At 46.6% G+C, this 18,485-nt stretch overlaps 1 protein-coding gene across 2 annotated transcripts in view; it reads left to right on the top strand.

Moving 5' to 3' along the window:
• The window catches only part of LOC124577539 (EF-hand calcium-binding domain-containing protein 4A-like), a 797,374-nt gene that overhangs the window by 711,559 nt on the left and 67,330 nt on the right, over positions 1-18,485 (top strand). For both annotated transcript variants that reach the window (XM_047131228.1, XM_047131239.1), the window contains one exon: positions 10,786-11,020. In XM_047131228.1, coding sequence (XP_046987184.1) covers positions 10,786-11,020 — 235 coding nt within the window. The remainder of the gene's footprint in view (positions 1-10,785; positions 11,021-18,485) is intronic.

Here is an 18,485-nt window from a genome sequence, read left to right as displayed (position 1 = left end):
ATAAACAGCTCCGAGCATGCGCGCGCACTGCGTCTCCAGTGATTCATAACGCGCACTGCGGAGGTTCGGTGTAACTTTGTGAAAAACGCTGCAGTTGCCTCTTCTCACGTAGTGGAGTAGGTAGAGTGGGGAATCATCTTCTCAATCATCAGTTTGCAGACCTATCAAGGAGGGAAGTTAATGATGACAATCCGGCAGCCTACCATCCCTTGCTCTTCTGCCCTACCCCTACTCCTCAACCCTCCACCCTGTTACACCACCTCCAGAGCATTATTTATCCCTTAACATGGTTCTGCTATACCTAGTCGAATTACACGTATTTCATATGTATTATTAATACATTTCATTTAACAGTAAAGGGTAATTTAATACCATTAAAATACCGTTGCTAATAATCTGCAAATTTCCGATGCTTAAAACACTAGCCATAGTGAAACAATGAGTCGGATCTTTCCTGTAGGAAGTTTGACGTAGTTTAAAAAACAGCCTAAAAAGTGACCTTCAAACGCACCCCCACCATCACGATCACACCCCTCCTGTGAACATTTTTACACTACTGGCCATTAAAATTGCTGCACCAAGAAGAAATGCAGATGATAAACGGATATTCAGTGGAGAAATATATTATACTAGAACTGACATGTGATTACATTTTCACGCAATTTGGGTGCATAGATCCTGAGAAATCAGTACCCAGAACAACCACCTCTGGCCGTAATAACGGCCTTGATACGCCTGGGCATTGAGTCAAACAGAGCTTGGATGGCGTGTACAGGTACAGCTAGCTGCCCATGCAGCTTCGACACGATACCAGAGTTCATCAAGAGCAGTGACTGGCGTATTGTGACGAGCCAGTTGCTCGACCATCATTGACCATACGTTTTCAATTGGTGAGAGATCTGGAGAATGTGCTGGCCAGGGGAGCAGTCGAACATTTTCTGTGTAGAGCCACGGGTCGTAACACATCTTAAATGTAACGTCCACTGTTCAAAGTGCCGTCAATGCGAACAAGAGGTGACCGAGACGTGTAACCAATGGCACCCCAGACCATCACGCCAGGTTATACGCCAGTATAGCGATGACGAATACACGCTTCCAATGTGCGTTCACCGCGATGTCGCCAAACACGAATGCGACCATCGTGATGCTGTAAACAGAACTTGGATTCATCCGAAAAATGACGTTTTGCCATACGTGCACCCAGGTTCGTCGTTGAGGCAGGCGCCCCTGTCTGTGATGGCAGCGTCAAGGGCAACTGCAACCATGGTTATGAGCTGATAGTTCATGCTGCTGCAAACGTTGTCGAACTGTTCGTGCAGATGGTTGTTGTCTTGCAAACATCCCCACCTGTTGACTCAGGGTTTGAGACGTGGCTGCACGATCCGTTACATCCATAAGCATAAGATGCGCGTCATCTCGACTGCCAGTGATACGACGCCGTTGGGATCCAGCACGGCGTTCTGTGTTACCCTTCTGACCCCACCGATTCCATATTCTTCTAACAGTCATTGGATCTCGACCAACGCGAGCAGCAATGTCGCGATATGATAAACCGCAATCGCGATAGGCTACAATGCGACCTTTATCAAAATCGGAAATGTGATGGTATGCATTTCTCCTCCTTACACGAGGCATCACAACAACGTTTCAGCAGGCAACGCCGGTCAACTGCTGTTTGTGTATGAGAAATCGGTTGGAAACGTTCCTCATGTCAGCACGTTGTAGGTGTCGCCACCGGCGCCAACCTTGTGTGAATGCTCTGAAAAGCTAATCATTTGCCTATCACAGCATCTTCTTCCTGTCGGTTGAATTTCGCGTCTGTAGCACGTCGTCTTCGTGGTGTAGCAACTTTAATGGCCAGTAGTGTATCATGTTGTTGATGGCCCTCTCCTATACCACTGTACAAAAATTTGCGCCTGCACGAATTTTTTCCTTTAAATTTTGACTGGACTACTGAGGAACTCGAACACGTAACCTTCAGCATAGCTACTAGCTAAATAACTTAACCAATAGGCTATAGTGCCGTTTAAAGAGTTATGGTTCTTTTCAGGGATCTGTATGATGACGACAAATTGTGTTTTGCTGATTACTAGCGAAACACGGCCCACCACGGTCAATGGCTGTTGGAAGTGACACTTGAGACCCTAACGTACTCCACCATGTAGTTGACATGAAAATGTCAATTCCACCCTGTGGGACCTCCATTCAGGAAGAATATAAAACTATCAACTTCTTCAGTGTTAATATGTGATATCAAAATACAGTATTAACTGAACTGAACTACAGAATTAAGACAAAAGAACCTTAGGGTCTTAACACTTAAAAACATCTAGGATAGTCACCCACCCCAATGAAAACATTCTCCCTGACTATTTTGGTAGCATGTCGGCCATTTCACAATATCTTAAGGATCATAACATTCGTCCCATTGTTTGATAAAATAGAGAACATATCAACTGTAAACTAACCACTAAATACATTTATCTAATACGTGCTGCCCTGTTGTCCTCAAATCTGTACTAGACATTGCGATGGGAGGGGGGTGGGGTGTCCTCCCTCCGGAGGAAGAACGCACATGTCACGAAGTGCCCTTCAGAACACTCTCCGACAAGATCCAGTTCGTGCGACCTAAGCGTGCCGCTACGCTGAGCTATCCGCACAAATAATACCATCGATACCCAAGTTGATCTTGTTGGATACACAGAGGGACATGATATGCAGCAAGCCGCGCGGAGTGGCCGCGTGGTTTAGAGGCGCCTTGTCACGAATTGCGCGGCCCCCCCTCACATTTGAATATGCAGCAACACATGTGACAACTCGTGAGCCTTTATATCCACTGTCCGATGACAAAAGGCAGTTTTACAAGAACACACTACTACATATGCGTGTGCTACTCAACAGAGGATGCGACCAAATCTAGGTCCGTCGAACATGCATCTCACGACGTCAACAAAGGAACCATCTGACATGAAGCGTCTGAATGGGAACTACTCGTAATTTGACGTGGTGTCCCACAAGGTTCCATCCTAGGCCCACTACTTTTTCTCGCTTGTATTACTGTACGTACTACCCTGATATGAAGAGGTTGGCGCAGGAGAAGTTCCCGCCGGGACAGTGTGAAGCCTGATGATTGCAAAAATAAATATTAATGACCCTCCAGCACCAACACTACCAAAGTGAGAAGTTTGTTTTGCTTGTAGATGATAGAAACATTGTATTACATGGCAAATCTAATGTTACTTTAGAAAGATACGTTAATGAGATTATCGTGTCCGTGAACAATTTATTTGGGACCAATTCAGGTATCTTGGACAAAATTCTCTACTTGCAGTTGAGACCCTGCAAGTGCTTGCCATGTAACATATACGTAAAATGCGAGGACATGCAATACACAAAGTTGACCACTTCTTGAAATTAAAACATCGTCTGTTCAGTTAGGAAGAGCAGCAACAGAACGGTTACCATGAATGAACGATTTTTTGTTTGGAATGCGAATGTATTCAGACATACGTGACCTAAAAAAGCTGTAATGATTTTCTTACTTTCATTCGATATTGTCGCACAGTATCAGATTTTGGGAGAAATACACGTCAGACTACACCAAACGCTTCTGGATTCGAACGGGTGCATTACGAATTATTTGTGGTGCGAGCTCAAGAAAGTCGTGCAGAAGTTTGTTCAAGCAATTTCATGTGCTACCTGTTACTTCTGAGTATATTTGTTTCTTAATAAAACACATATTTCTTTCAAGCGAACAGCTCAGTTCGCGGAATTCGAAGGAGAACCAATCTTTATAAAGTCACCTACTTTGATCCAGAAAGGTGTCTATTATTCAGGGACAACCATTTTCAATAGCTTAAAGATAGCCTAGAGAATTAACGTGTGGCCAACCCCTTCTACATCAGTGATTAATTTCTTAGCATAACCGATTGATGTATTTACCCTTGCCCATATCCTGCTGCAAAGTCGCTGTGCAATATCAGACTTTGGTGAAGCTTTAGTGCAGTAATGCAATGCCTTGCAAGCTCTCTTTTTTGCGATCTGTTGATACATCAACCTTGGCAATATATAAGTGTGGATATACAGGGTTATTACAAATGATTGAAGCGATTTCACAGCTCTACAATAACTTTAATATTTGAGATATTTTCACAATGCTTTGCACACACATACAAAAACTCAAAAAGTTGTTTTAGGCATTCACAAATGTTCGATATGTGCCCCTTTAGTGATTCGGCAGACATCAAGCCGATAATCAAGTTCCTCCCACACTCGGCGCAGCATGTCCCCATCAATGAGTTCGAAAGCATCGTTGATGCGAGCTCGCAGTTCTGGCACGTTTCTTGGTAGAGGAGCTTTAAACACTGAATCTTTCACATAACCCCACAGAAAGAAATCGCATGGGGTTAAGTCGGGAGAGCGTGGAGGCCATGACATGAATTGCTGATCATGATCTCCACCACGACCGATCCATCGGTTTTCCAATCTCCTGTTTAAGAAATGCCGAACATCACGATGGAAGATGAAGTCGGCGCTGTCGGTCTCCAGTTGTGGCATGAGCCAATTTTCCAGCACTTCCAGATACACGTGTCCTGTAACGTTTTTTTCGCAGAAGAAAAAGGGGCCGTAAACTTTAAACCGTGAGATTGCACAAAACACGTTAACTTTTGGTGAATTGTGAATTTTCTGCACGAATGCGTGAGGATTCTCTACCACCCAGATTCGCACATTGTGTCTGTTCACCTCACCATTAAGAAAAAATGTTGCTTCGTCACTGAAGACAAGTTTCGCACTGAACGCATCCTCTTCCATGAGCTGTTGCAACCGCGCCGAAAATTCAAAGCGTTTGACTTTGTCATCGGGTGTCAGGGCTTGTAGCAATTGTAAACGGTAAGGCTTCTGCTTTAGCCTTTTCCGTAAGATTTTCGAAACCGTCGGCTGTGGTACGTTTAGCTCCCTGCTTGCTTTATTCGTCGACTTCCGCGGGCCACGCGTGAAACTTGCCCGCACGCGTTCAACCGTTTCTTCGCTCACTGCAGGCCGACCCGTTGATTTCCCCTTACGGAGGCATCCAGAAGCTTTAAACTGCGCATACCATCGCCGAATGAAGTTAGCAGTTGGTGGATCTTTGTTGAACTTCGTCCTGAAGTGTCGTTGCACTGTTATGACTGACTGATGTGAGTGCATTTCAAGCACGACATACGCTTTCTCGGCTCCTGTCGCCATTTTGTCTGACTGCGCTCTCGAGCGCTCTGGCGGCAGAAACCTGAAGTGCGGCTTCAGCCGAACAAATCTTTATGAGTTTTTCTACGTATCTGTAGTGTGTCGTGACCATATGTCAATGAATGGAGCTACAGTAAATTCATGAAATCGCTTCAATCATTTGTAATAGCCCTGTATATACGTACTGCAGCAACTCGAGTTGGCGCGGACTCGTCATACTGAGCCATGTTGCGTCGATTGCCGTCCATGATTGTGAAAATGTTGCCGATGCAGGGTTCTGTGCACGAACGAACCCCTCGATTATGTCCCGTAAATATGAGGTGGGATTCACGCCGGGCCATCACGGTGGCGAAATCATTCGTTCGAATTGTCGAGAATGTTCTACAGTCACGAACAATTGCGGCGCGCTGCCATGATGCATTGTCATCAATAAAAATTCCACTGTTGCCTGGGAACACGAAGCCAATGAATGCCTGCATGTGATCTCCATGTAGCCGAACATAACCATTTCCAATCAATGGTGGGTTCTGTTGGACCAGAGGATAGAGTCCATTCCCTGTAAACACAGACCCCACCGTTATGAAGTCACCACCAACTTGCAGAGTGCATTGTTGACAAGTTGGAACTACACCGTCGTGGAGTCTGCGCCACACTCGAACCCTACCACCAGCTCTTACTAACTGAGATCGAGACTAACCTGACCAGAGCACGATTTTACAGTCGTCCATGGTCCAACTGATGTGGTCACGAGCCCAGGAAAGGTGCTCATGCAGTGTCCTGCTGTTAGCTAGAGATGGGGGATCCGCTCCTGAACTGATTCATAGAGTTGAATCTTTCAAAGGAGTGAACAATCAGTGATTCAGAAAAAAAGAACGGTAGCTCCAAACGTTTCCCACAGCAGAGAGAGAGAGAGAGAGACGGAGCATATCAGTGGGGCCTCTGCTGGTCAGAGCACACTACAGGCCACACAACGCAGCCAGCGCCGGCCTCTGCCCTGCTTCTACCTTAGCTGCCTGCATTGTGCAGTGCCCCATTGGATTTTGTGTTTCACATATGCCATGCCGTCTCTGTGCTTCCTGTGCCGCATGCAGTGTCTGGCGCAGCTCAACTTAGTATCGCACTCTGTCAGCGATCGTTTCAGTCGCACGTCCTGCCCTCTGGGCAGTTGATGCGAGCAACAGGACAGAGAGCCGCCTAGCGGAGAACATAAGAACTACTTGCAACAACCAGCTCGCAAGAGAACGGGCGACTTGTCTCGGAGCGGGTGACTGGTGGCCGTTCACCGCTCCCCCCACCCTCGGAACTCGCCCGCTCAACGCTCACCCCACCGTTCTCGACTCTAGCCAGAGCGTTGAGCAAAGCAACTCAGGTGTCACTCTGGTCTCTGTGGTCTTAGCTCACGCAGTAATACAGCTCGCGGCTCGACCTGCTTGACTCAGCGCCTCTGCATCGGAGTTCGTCTCTACTGGATATTGTTCTTCGTAGTAATACCGCTATGTATATTACATTATTATGTTATGTATACATCATTTGTTTTTATTTTATTTTTATTTGTTTAAACTGATCAGATTATGTTCCTGACGACTCCTCTTACTATACGATTTTTATTATGGACACTCGAATTTATGCTTTAATTACGAGCAAACCAATAAACGTATAGCAAAATGTGATACACCAATATTTTGCTTGTTTTATTCTGCGTAAGGCTACATGCAGCACTTTAGTCTTACAGTCAAATTTATATATATTTTTTTCTTATTCTGGTACGGATTTTGCGATTTTAGGCGTCTTCGGAAGGAAACGTTCACTTTAAAAATATATGGCTTGCGATATATTTGTACGAGGATAATGAAATTTTAATACATTGTAGCCAAATATATTGTTAATGTAAATCTCAAGTTACAACATTTTCCGATCACCCAAAAAACCACGATAGTGCAAAATAAATCAATAATCAAAAACTTTGTCATATCGTGGAAATTTCAATAAACAATACAAAATTCTTACTCATTATCTGTGTTACTTCAAAGTAGGATCAAATAAGATCAAAATACAGGTATAGTACTGGAATAAACCAAGTTTAAAGGCAATGTGCCTTCCATTTATTTTCTATTGTGAATGAGTGGTGAGTCATGAAAAAGAGCTAGTTCATTTCAGGGAGTGGACAGTTCTGATCCGATCTCTGAAAAGAACAGTTTTGCCCATCTCTACTGTTAGCAAAGGCACTTGCGTCGGTCGTCTGCTGCCATGGCCCATTAATGCCCAATTTTACTGCCCTGTCCTAACGGAAACGTTCGCCGTATGCACCACATTGATTTCTGCCGTTATTTCACGCAGTATTGTTTTTCAACTATACGCAGACGCTGTTGTTCGTGGTCGTTACGTGGGGGTCGGCGGCCACTGCGTTTTTCATACCGCGCTCTTTCCGCTGTGGATCACGGAATACTGAATTCCGTGACGATTTTCGAAATGTAATGTCCCATGCGTCTAGTTCTACCATTCCGCGTGCTAAGTCGCGTAATTAGTGTCGTCTGCCCATAATCATATCGGATACCTTTTTAGTGACTCACCTGTGTAAAGCCGGCCGAAGTGGCCGTGCGGTTAAAGGCGCTGCAGTCTGGAACCGCAGGGCCGCTACGGTCGCAGGTTCGAATCCTGCCTCGGGCATGGATGTTTGTGATGTCCTTAGGTTAGTTAGGTTTAACTAGTTCTAAGTTCTAGGGGACTAATAACCTCAGCAGTTGAGTCCCATAGTGCTCAGAGCCATTTGAACCTGTGTAAAAATGATGGCTGCGCCAATGCACTGTCCTTTTACACCTTAAATATGTTTTTTTATTCCAGTCTGTGATCTCAATATCAATTCTTTAGACGATGACCGGTTTCAGTCCGTAATGACCATCCTCAGATCTTTTTTACACCATGTCCTAAAGTGATAAGGCCATAATGGCATCGTCAAAACGTATAAATATAATCAGCACAGCATCGTCACATGGATCTAAAATAAGGTGTAGAATAGGCCACATCGTCCACATAGTGCTTATTGCAACTGGCTGCTCACATTTACACCTTGTGTACGCGATACTAACGTCACTTGTACATATGCACATCGCTATCCCATGTCGTCGCCTCATTGTTTTTCCTTGTGTATTTTGGAGTTTTGCCGTCAGCCTCTGACGTCGACATACTGGAAGAAGAGGTACTTCAGGGAAGACTGTCTCAGAAGCAGCGCTGTTTATGGACGGTACTACCGACCCCTTGCGTTATTTTACTGCTGCCAGGCTGCTGGTGCAATGCTCGTTTCCGAGCGGCGCTTGCGAGGTGACGTATCCGGGCTTTCGACCCGTCTGTCCTCTGTGGCGCAGCGCGGGACCCTGAACCCACGTCCCCTGTGAGCGATGTCTGCTGGCGCTGTTGACACAAACACACAGACTCGGCACAGGGCCCTGGCAGGCATGACGGAAGAAAGAATGCAGCTTCATTGTCACATCTCCCCGCCTCGTACCACTGTGGTCTAAATGTACGGAAAGATCACGTGCCCTGCACAGTCACCTGTTCTCTTGAGACCCACAATATGCTGCGTGGTGGGGTGAAGGGGAGTGGCTTTTAACGTAGCCGTATCACCCCTGCACCCCCTATTCTATTCGCAGTTGGTACGTAGAGTCGGTACGTGCCCGTCTGTATGAACCCGTCCCTGACTGTAGGAGCGTGGTCGTGACGCAAGATGAATGTTACATATTAGAGGAAGTTCTATTGGTTCTGGACTCGTTTTGGGACGCATCCGGTCGTCGACGATGCACATATAATCGTTTTGCAACTCCTCGCTCTGCAGTTTGTCGAGCGTTTTTGTGGCGTTCAAGGCGACTAAACAAACAAGTGACGAATCGAGCAGTTCTTTGTTTTTTTTTTGTTTTTTTTCCCCTCCGTCCGTCCAGCCTGGTGATTTTCCCAAACCAACAAACATTACTTAGGAATCAGTAGAACGATTACTTCCTGTCCGAACTCTGAAAGCCTGCCACTACTTTACATTTAACCTGTCTGTTCATAAGACACTATGATCTCCAGTTTTCAAGCCCTCGAACATTCCTGTTTGTATGAAACCTGACCCGTAAATGGACAGACTATCCCATGGTGACATCAACTTCCTCATAGCGCAACGGAATAAATTAGAGGGTGGTGTTAACATAAGCTAAACCAAGAGAAAACTGAAATAATTATCCTTAAAACAGATCTCTTGTAACTACTACTATCCGCTTATGTGAATAACGCCTTGTAGGTGCAATTCGTGCAGTACAAAGTAATATATGTAAACTTTGTATTGGCTCAAATGGCTCTGAGCACTATGGGACTCAACATCTATGGTCATCAGTCCCCTAGAACTTAGAACTACTTAAACCTAACTAACCTATGGATATCACACAACACCCAGCCATCACGAGGCAGAGAAAATCCCTGACCCCGCCGGGAATCGAACCCGGGAACCCGGGCGTGGGAAGCGAGAACGCTACCGCACGACCACGAGATGCGGGCGAAACTCTGTATTCTGCAACACCTCATGAACTGGAAAGATCTGAGCCAGTGGGACAGCAAAATATTGAAGTCTCCATCGCTGCAACAACGTACTTTGAAGTTCTACTGCAACAATAACGTATCTGGATAATTGAAAATTTCGCCCAGTTTTCTCAAGACATGACGAGTAAGCCCAAAGAAAGAAGCTTCCACAGCTAGACAGTACTAAACCAGATCTTCTTCAAGATCTTTATCCACAATTGTAGTTCTGCCTATTTTGTTTTTGCTACTTCCTCCATAAAACCGTACTTCATTATGGAGAACTTCGTTAAGTCTTTTTTTCCCAAACCCATCTTCTTTAAGTTATATTACAAAGTAAATTCAAGATGAAAAAAAAGCGACCCTCCTTCGTAAGCAAAGTAGGTTTTTTATTTTCCTGCTTCCCACTCGACGGATCTTCCGTTCGAGTGACGGTTGTTGTTAATGGTCACATCTCTAGTTCTTGCCGTTTGCTTGTTGCTTGAAATTGCTGTGAGCGTCTTTTAGCCATTATGTGAGATACTCGTATCTTATAGGACCGGCTGTCCGCCCCGATAGCTGAGTGGTCAGCGTGACGGATCATTGTCCTACAGGCCCGGGTTCGATTGCCGGCTGGGTCGGGGATTTTCTCCGCTCAGGAACTGGGTGTTTATCACCATTTCATCCCCATCCGGCGCGCAGGTCGCCCAATGTGGCGTCGAATGTAATAAGAGCTGCACCAAGGCGGCCGGACCTGCCCCGCGAGGGGCCTCCCTGCCAGTGACGCCAAACGCTCATTCCAATTTCCATAGGACACGCTGCGCGTATGGTTGACAGGAGGCCGCTTTTATCTCGGGCGTACTGCACAAACCACTACCTACGGGGTAGAATTAGAGCTAAAACTAAAGCACCATTATGTAGAGGGCGTTCGGTGTATTTCAACGACCTGTACAACCACATAAGAGCCAGTTTTTTATAAAGCAGTAATTAAGTGGACAAAGTGTAAATGGCTAGCGTGGTGTCTGGTGTCTGCCGTAGGTGACTTCCTGCGCACGCAGCGTCGGCCGCCGAGCCGGGAGGCGCAGCTTCGATCCCTGGACGAGGCGGACTCTGGCGTGGGCATGCCCTGCGGCGCGCGGCCCTCCGGCTACCATGACGCGGACGTCGACGGCGACGCGGACGTGGCGCGGGACGACGACGTGGACGACGACGACGACCAGGACCCCATGGAGGCGCTGCTGGCGCAGATCGAGGACACGAGGCTCCTCTCCAGGTGAGCTGGCCAGCTCCCCTTTATACAAGAAGGAACACCCTCACTTTAGCCCCCCTTTGCATAAGCGTTCTATGGACATATCTGTGTCAATGCGAACAGGTTGGAGAAACATTCCTGATCTTAATTTCATCCATAGTAACGATATATTTGGAAATACTTTAATAAAATCATTATTAACACGTCTAATCAAGTACTCAACCGGTTAGATTTTTGCAGGCGTAACACAAAACGTTTCAGGAATTTACGAGGTGCATTCAAGTTCTAAGGCCTCCGATTTTTTTTTCTCCGGACTGGAAAGAGATAGAAACATGCGCATTGTTTTAAAATGAGGCCGCTTTCATTGTCAATACGTCCCAGAGATGGCAGCACCGTACGGCAGATCGAATTTTACCGCCAGTGGCGAGAATGAGAACTGTTTTAAATGCTTAATATGGCGACGTTTTCCTTACTTGAGCAGCGTGCAGTCATTCGTTTTCTGAATTTGCGTGGTGTGAAACCAATTGAAATTCATCGACAGTTGAAGGAGACATGTGGTGATGGAGTTATGGATGTGTCGGAAGTGCGTTCGTGGGTGCGACAGTTTAATGAAGGCAGAACATCGTGTGACAAACCGAAACAACCTCGGGCTCGCACAAGCCGGTATGACGACATGATCGAGAAAGTGGAGAGAATTGTTTTGGGGGATCGCCGAATGACTGTTGAACAGATCGCCTCCAGAGTTGGCATTTCTGTGTGTTCTGTGCACACAATCCTGCATGACGACCTGAAAATGCGAAAAGTGTCATCCAGGTGGGTGCCACGAATGCTGACGGACGACCACACGGCTGCCCGTGTGGCATGTTGCCAAGCAATGTTGACGCGCAACGACAGCATGAATGGGACTTTCTTTTCGACGGTTGTGACAATGGATGAGACGTGGATGCCATTTTTCAATCCAGAAACAAAGCGCCAGTCAGCTCAATGGAAGCACACAGATTCACCGCCACCAAAAAAATTTCGAGTAACCGCCAGTGCTGAAAAAATGATGGTGTCCATGTTCTGGGACAGCGAGGGCTTAATCCTTACCCATTGCGTTCCAAAGCGCACTACGGTAACAGGTGCATCCTACGAAAATGTTTTGAAGAACAAATTCCTTCCTGCACTGCAACAAAAACGTCCGGGAAGGGCTGCGCGTGTGCTGTTTCACCAAGACAACGCACCCGCACATCGAGCTAACGTCACGCAACAGTTTCTTCGTGATAACAACTTTGAAGTGATTCCTCATGCTCCCTACTCACCTGACCTGGCTCCTAGTGACTTTTGGTTTTTTCCAACAATGAAAGACCCTCTCCGTGGCCGCACATTCACCAGCCGTGCTGCTATTGCCTCAGCGATTTTCCAGTGGTCAAAACAGACTCCTAAAGAAGCCTTCGCCGCTAACATGGAATCATGGCGTCAGCGTTCTCAAAAAAAATGTTTACGTCTGCAGGGCGATTACGTCGAGAAGTAACGCCAGTTTCATCGATTTCGGGTGAGTAGTTAATTAGAAAAAAAATCGGAGGCTTTACAACTTGAATGCACCTCGTATTCATCGTTTTCGAGTGCAGCGTATATGTTGTTCTGTATGTCGTTCCCCAAACAACAAAGTATTTAACCTCTTTCATCAGACTTTGTTTACCCTAAACCAAGTTATGATTTCACGTAACCAAACACTTCCTCTCCTGTGTCAAAACCTCTTCATTTCACAGTAAGACTTACACCAATCGTCTCTGTTACTTTTTGGACACTTTCCAATCTCTTCTTCGCATGCAGTTTTCACCCTCTACAACTCCCTCGCATTCCGTTGATGTTATTCCTATCACCGTGACCCTTCTTTTTGTCACTGTTTTCCACATGTCCTCAGTGATTCTGTGGAGGACCTCCTCATTCCTTACCAGTCCTCTTACTTCTCAACCTCCTTCTACACCTTCACATCTCAGACGCTTAGGTTCTCTTTTTCTGGTTTTTCCACCGTCCCTCATTCACTCACTTACAAAGACGTGCTCCAAACGTTCGTTCTCAGAAAGTTCTTCATCAAATTATGGAAGATGTTTGATACCAGTACAATTCCTTTGGCCAGAAATTTTCTCTGTGTCTGTGCTTGTCTGCTTCTTATGTCACTTTGTTTGTTCAGTCGTGTGCTATTTTGCTCCCAAAGTAGAATTCCTTCATCTCCTGCCTGTCCCCTAATTTCGATGTTAACGTTATCGCTAATCTCATTTTACTACTACCCATTGTTTTCGTCTTTCTTTGGTTTACTCTCAATGCATATTATATGCTCTGTAGACTGTTCACTCCATGTAATCCATCTTCACTTTCACTCAGAATAGCGATGTCATCATCGAATCTTATCATTGATATCCTTTCATCCTGAGTTTTAAATCCAACATTTGATACTTTCTTTCATTTCCATTAGTGCTTGTACTGTGTACAGTTCAGCACTAGTGGAAAAATACTGGATCCGTGTCTTACACGCTTTTTAATCCAAGCATTTCGATTTGTCGTTTCGTTCTTGTTTTTACCTCTTAGTTCTCTTATATATTGTATATTACCCGTCTGTCCCTATGCCTTACACATATCTTTCTGTGAATTTCAAACGTCTTGCGCCATTTTACATTGTCGAACGCTTTTTTTCTAAGCCGAGAAATGCTACGAACGTGTCTTTCATCTCTGTTTCCTCATGAGGTAACTTATAAAAATCTTCGTAGAAAATTCTAGCGTCTTGTTTTTAGAGGGCTACCCATGAACAGAGTTCTTTGCTTTACAATACGGTCCCTGTAGATAGTGCTATGACAAAAGCAGAGTAGTAAGACACCGCACATAGTTATGTAACTAGTCTTCCTTACCACACTCCATATGTGAATGGACGAAAAGATGCATTATCACATTATCATATGGCGCAATAAAAATTACCCTCTGCCATGCGTTTATAATAATCTCTAGCGGATCGCGCGGGTTATGCAGGTGTTCGGTTTATAATTCAGATTGCGAGGTTTCATGCGGCCATGTGAGCGAAAAATATCTGACCGTGACGCTAATTAGTGCATAATTATTAATTAGGAAAATTGAAAGCCAAACAACTAAAACTATTTAAGAAAGCATTACGTTGTGTGGTACATACACTCCTGGAAATTGAAATAAGAACACCGTGAATTCATTGTCCCAGGAAGTGGAATCTTTATTGACACATTCCTGGGGTCAGATACATCACATGATCACACTGACAGAACCACAGGCACATAGACACAGGCAACAGAGCATGCACAATGTCGGCACTAGTACAGTGTATATCCACCTTTCGCAGCAATGCAGGCTGCTATTCTCCCATGGAGACGATCGTAGAGATGCTGGATGTAGTCCTGTGGAACGGCTTGCCATGCCATTTCCACCTGGCGCCTCAGTTGGACCAGTGTTCGTGCTGGACGTGCAGACCGCGTGAGACGACGCTTCATCCAGTCCCAAACATGCTCAATGGGGGACAGATCCGGAGATCTTGCTGGCCAGGGTAGTTGACTTACACCTTCTAGAGCACGTTGGGTGGCACGGGATACATGCGGACGTGCATTGTCCTGTTGGAACAGCAAGTTCCCTTGCCGGTCTAGGAATGGTAGAACGATGGGTTCGATGACGGTTTGGATGTACCGTGCACTATTCAGTGTCCCCTCGACGATCACCAGTGGTGTACGGCCAGTGTAGGGGATCGCTCCCCACACCATGATGCCGGGTGTTGGCCCTGTGTGCCTCGGTCGTATGCAGTCCTGATTGTGGCGCTCACCTGCACGGCGCCAAACACGCATACGACCATCATTGGCACCAAGGCAGAAGCGACTCTCATCGCCGAAGACGACACGTCACCATTCGTCCCTCGATTCACGCCTGTCGCGACACCACTGGAGGTGGGCTGCACGATGTTGGGGCGTGAGCGGAAGACGGCCTAACGGTGTGCGGGACCGTAGCCCAGCTTCATGGAGACGGTTGCGAATGGTCCTCGCCGATACCCCAGGAGCAACAGTGTCCCTAATTTGCTGGGAAGTGGCGGTGCGGTCCCCTACGCCACTGCGTAGGATCCTACGGTCTTGGCGTGCATCCGTGCGTCGCTGCGGTCCGGTCCCAGGTCGACGGGCACGTGCACCTTCCGCCGACCACTGGCGACAACATCGATGTACTGTGGAGACCTCACGCCCCACGTGTTGAGCAATTCGGCGGTACGTCCACCCGGCCTCCCGCATGCCCACTATACGCGCTCGCTCAAAGTCCGTCAACTGCACATACGGTTCACGTCCACGCTGTCGCGGCATGCTACCAGTGTTAAAGACTGCGATGGAGCTCCGTATGCCACGGCAAACTGGCTGACACTGACGGCGGCGGTGCACAAATGCTGCGCAGCTAGCGCCATTCGACGGCCAACACCGCGGTTCCTGGTGTGTCCGCTGTGCCGTGCGTGTGATCATTGCTTGTACAGCCCTCTCGCAGTGTCCGGAGCAAGTATGGTGGGTCTGACACACCGGTGTCAATGTGTTCTTTTTTCCATTTCCAGGAGTGTATATTAAAGAATATGCTATGCTGCAAGTATGGCGCAATGAAGCCTTTGAAGATTATATATTTTAAAGTGTCTGCCTCGTGATTTAAATTTTTCAGTGTTGATGAGAATCTATTGAAATTGAAATCTTTAGTGGCCGAGCGGTTCTAGGCGCTTCAGTCCCGAACCGCGCTGCTGCTACGGTCGCAGGTTCGAATCCTGCCTCGGGCATGGATGTGTGTGATATTCTTAGGTTAGTTAGGTTTTAGTAGCTCTACGTCTAGGGGACTGATGTCCTCAGTTAAGTCCCATAGTGCTTAGAGTCATTTGAACCATTTTTTGAAACGGCTAAATAACTTTTGTGCTAGTATATATTGTTTATCTTCTAGTGTTCATTGAGTGACTGAGGAAATTCGTTTTGAATGAGGCCACGTTTTGTCCCACAAATTCCACGAGGAATTATATGTACAGGGACGGTACAGGAGTGTGTGCTGATTTGGAACTTGCTGGCAGATTAAAATTCATTCTGGAAACTATTCCCCAGCCAGTGGAAGCCATGCCTCCACAGTATCCTTTGTTGCAGGATTGCTAGTCCCACCAAGAATGTTGGAGAACGTTTGTGCAGTTTGCAACGGAGGAGACGAGGCACTGGCTGGAGTGAAGGATAGCTGCGAGCGCGGATCGTGAGACGCGTCTGGAGAGTCGAGTCTAGGGTACTTGTCCGCGAAAGTCCCAGATTCGAGATCCGGTACGGCACACAGTTTCAATCTGTCAGGAATTCCATATCAGCGCACGCTCTGCTGCATAGTGGAAGTTCATTCTGTGAACAGTATTTAGTTTCTGACAAGTCCCCGAATATAATACTTCCAAGGAATTTCTTCATCCGTCTTCACTCCTAATAATTTAAAGTCTTGGACTTCATTGCTTATGTGATCACCTTCTGACAGTAAACACTGGGCTACCACAAGATTCCATGTTTTGTCCCAGTGAAGCCTATATGTGTTTTGGGTTAGCCACGATTTAACACTGTCTGCTATACTGTTCGTTAAGTCGTTTTCAAATCTAAGAAATTATTTCACTGGCCATGTTCAGTGGCAGATAACTGATTTTTATTGAGAAAAGGAACAGTCCAGAGCACAATACCGTGGCGTCCTCTAATTTACAGCGCCCGTTCTTAGACGTCGGAGGGCAATCTTCCGTTTCCTGTTTTCCTGATACGAAGTGTATTACTGAGTCACTTCCGTAGCTGAGCTTTCAGCAAGTCTGCCTTGTGAGATTCGCGACACGAAAACACTCTCAAAATGGTTCAAATGGCTCTAAGCAGTATGGGACTTAACATTTGAGGTCATCAGTCCCCTAGAACTTAGAACTACTGAAACCTAACTAACCTAAGGACATCACACACATCCATACCCGAGGCAGGACTCGGACCTGCGACCGTTGCTGTCGCGCGGTTCCAGACTGAAGCGCCTAGAACCGCTCGGCCACAGCGGCCGGCAAACTCTCACTGCCACGAAGTTTTCCGTTAGTGAGAGAACTGGAACGTGATGCAGTCACGCGAGTGGCGCCAGCTGGGAAAATACTGAAATGAGCAGCATCAGCACGAATGTCTGAAAAAGTGATAACAAGTGGTAGAGCGCAGTGACGATGCCGAGCACCCCTCCCCCCCCCCCCCCTCTCCCCCTCCATACTACATCCAGATGACGCCATTGCCGGAGGTTCGACACGGCAGCCGGTAGACATCGCATAGCCCTTGGGTTCATGTACCAGTGTTTAGCTTTTCCGCTAAATCCGTATTGCTTTAGTTACTGCGAGTGTATAGCATGCAACACACACAATCAAATTCTGGTGTTAATTCAAACAAGATTTCTTGTGTCCTCAATTTGCCATTTGACGCTGCAAGTACATAAAACAAAATGAAGTGATCGGCTATTTTCGAAAGTCACTTTAGGTGTTACACAGAAGGACGTGCAGAGAAAACTATAACGATTTCAAATCAAATGAAACTATATGGTTCCAGAGACCTTTTCAAGTCCCAAGTATCTTTGATGTATATGCTCAGACTGAAGCGATGAATGAAAATTTCTACCAAGGCTGGGTTTCGAACCCGAGACTGTGCTCACCAGGCGGGTGCGCTAACCACTACACCACCCTGGCACAGTGGCTTTGCACAATCGCACGGACTACCCTAGCATCCGTCCCTCCTCAATTCAAATTCCCATTCACGCCTCACCCCTTCTGATACTCCCCCTTAACACCTAGGTCCCCGGCCGCTGTGGCCAAGCGGTTCTAGGCGCTTCAGTCCGGAAACGCGCGACCGCTACGGTCGCAGGTTCGAATCCTGCCGCCTCGGGCATGGATGTGTGTGATGTCCTTGGTTTAAGTAGTTCTAAGTTCTAGGGGACTTATGACCTCAGATGTTAAGTCCCATAGTGCTCAGAGCCATTTGAACCATTTGAACACCTAGGCAGAAATTTAAATTCGTCGCTTGCCTGCATGTATACGTAAGCTTCTTCTTCTTCTTCTTCTTCTAGTGTCTTTGTGTGCATCTAAATGGGGTTGGCATTGTTACTACGGAATTAGGCATGGTTAATTTAAGGCGGTGACCGGATGCCCTTCACCATTCCACATCTCAGGAGGAAATATGTGTACCACAGCTGTCTCCATGTAGTGATACCCATGTACAGAATCCGAATTTTTTTCAAAGTGTTCGCGAATCTTGTAACTGAGGCGGCATTTGGGAATGAGCCCGGTATTCACCCAGACCGGATGTGGGAAGCCATCTAAAACCTGCATCCAGGCTGTCCGACACACCTTTCCTCGTCGTTAATCCGCCCGGCGGATTCGAACCGGGGCCGGCGCACTGCCCGAATTCCTGAAGCGGCGTGTTTAACGCACTCGGCTATCCAGGAAGGCAAACCACATAAT

The sequence above is a fragment of the Schistocerca americana genome, chromosome 1 (assembly GCF_021461395.2).
Source record: "Schistocerca americana isolate TAMUIC-IGC-003095 chromosome 1, iqSchAmer2.1, whole genome shotgun sequence".
NCBI classification, from domain to species: Eukaryota; Metazoa; Arthropoda; class Insecta; order Orthoptera; family Acrididae; genus Schistocerca; species Schistocerca americana.
Note: the sequence above shows the minus strand (reverse complement) of the source record. Positions and strands in the feature narration are given on the sequence as shown.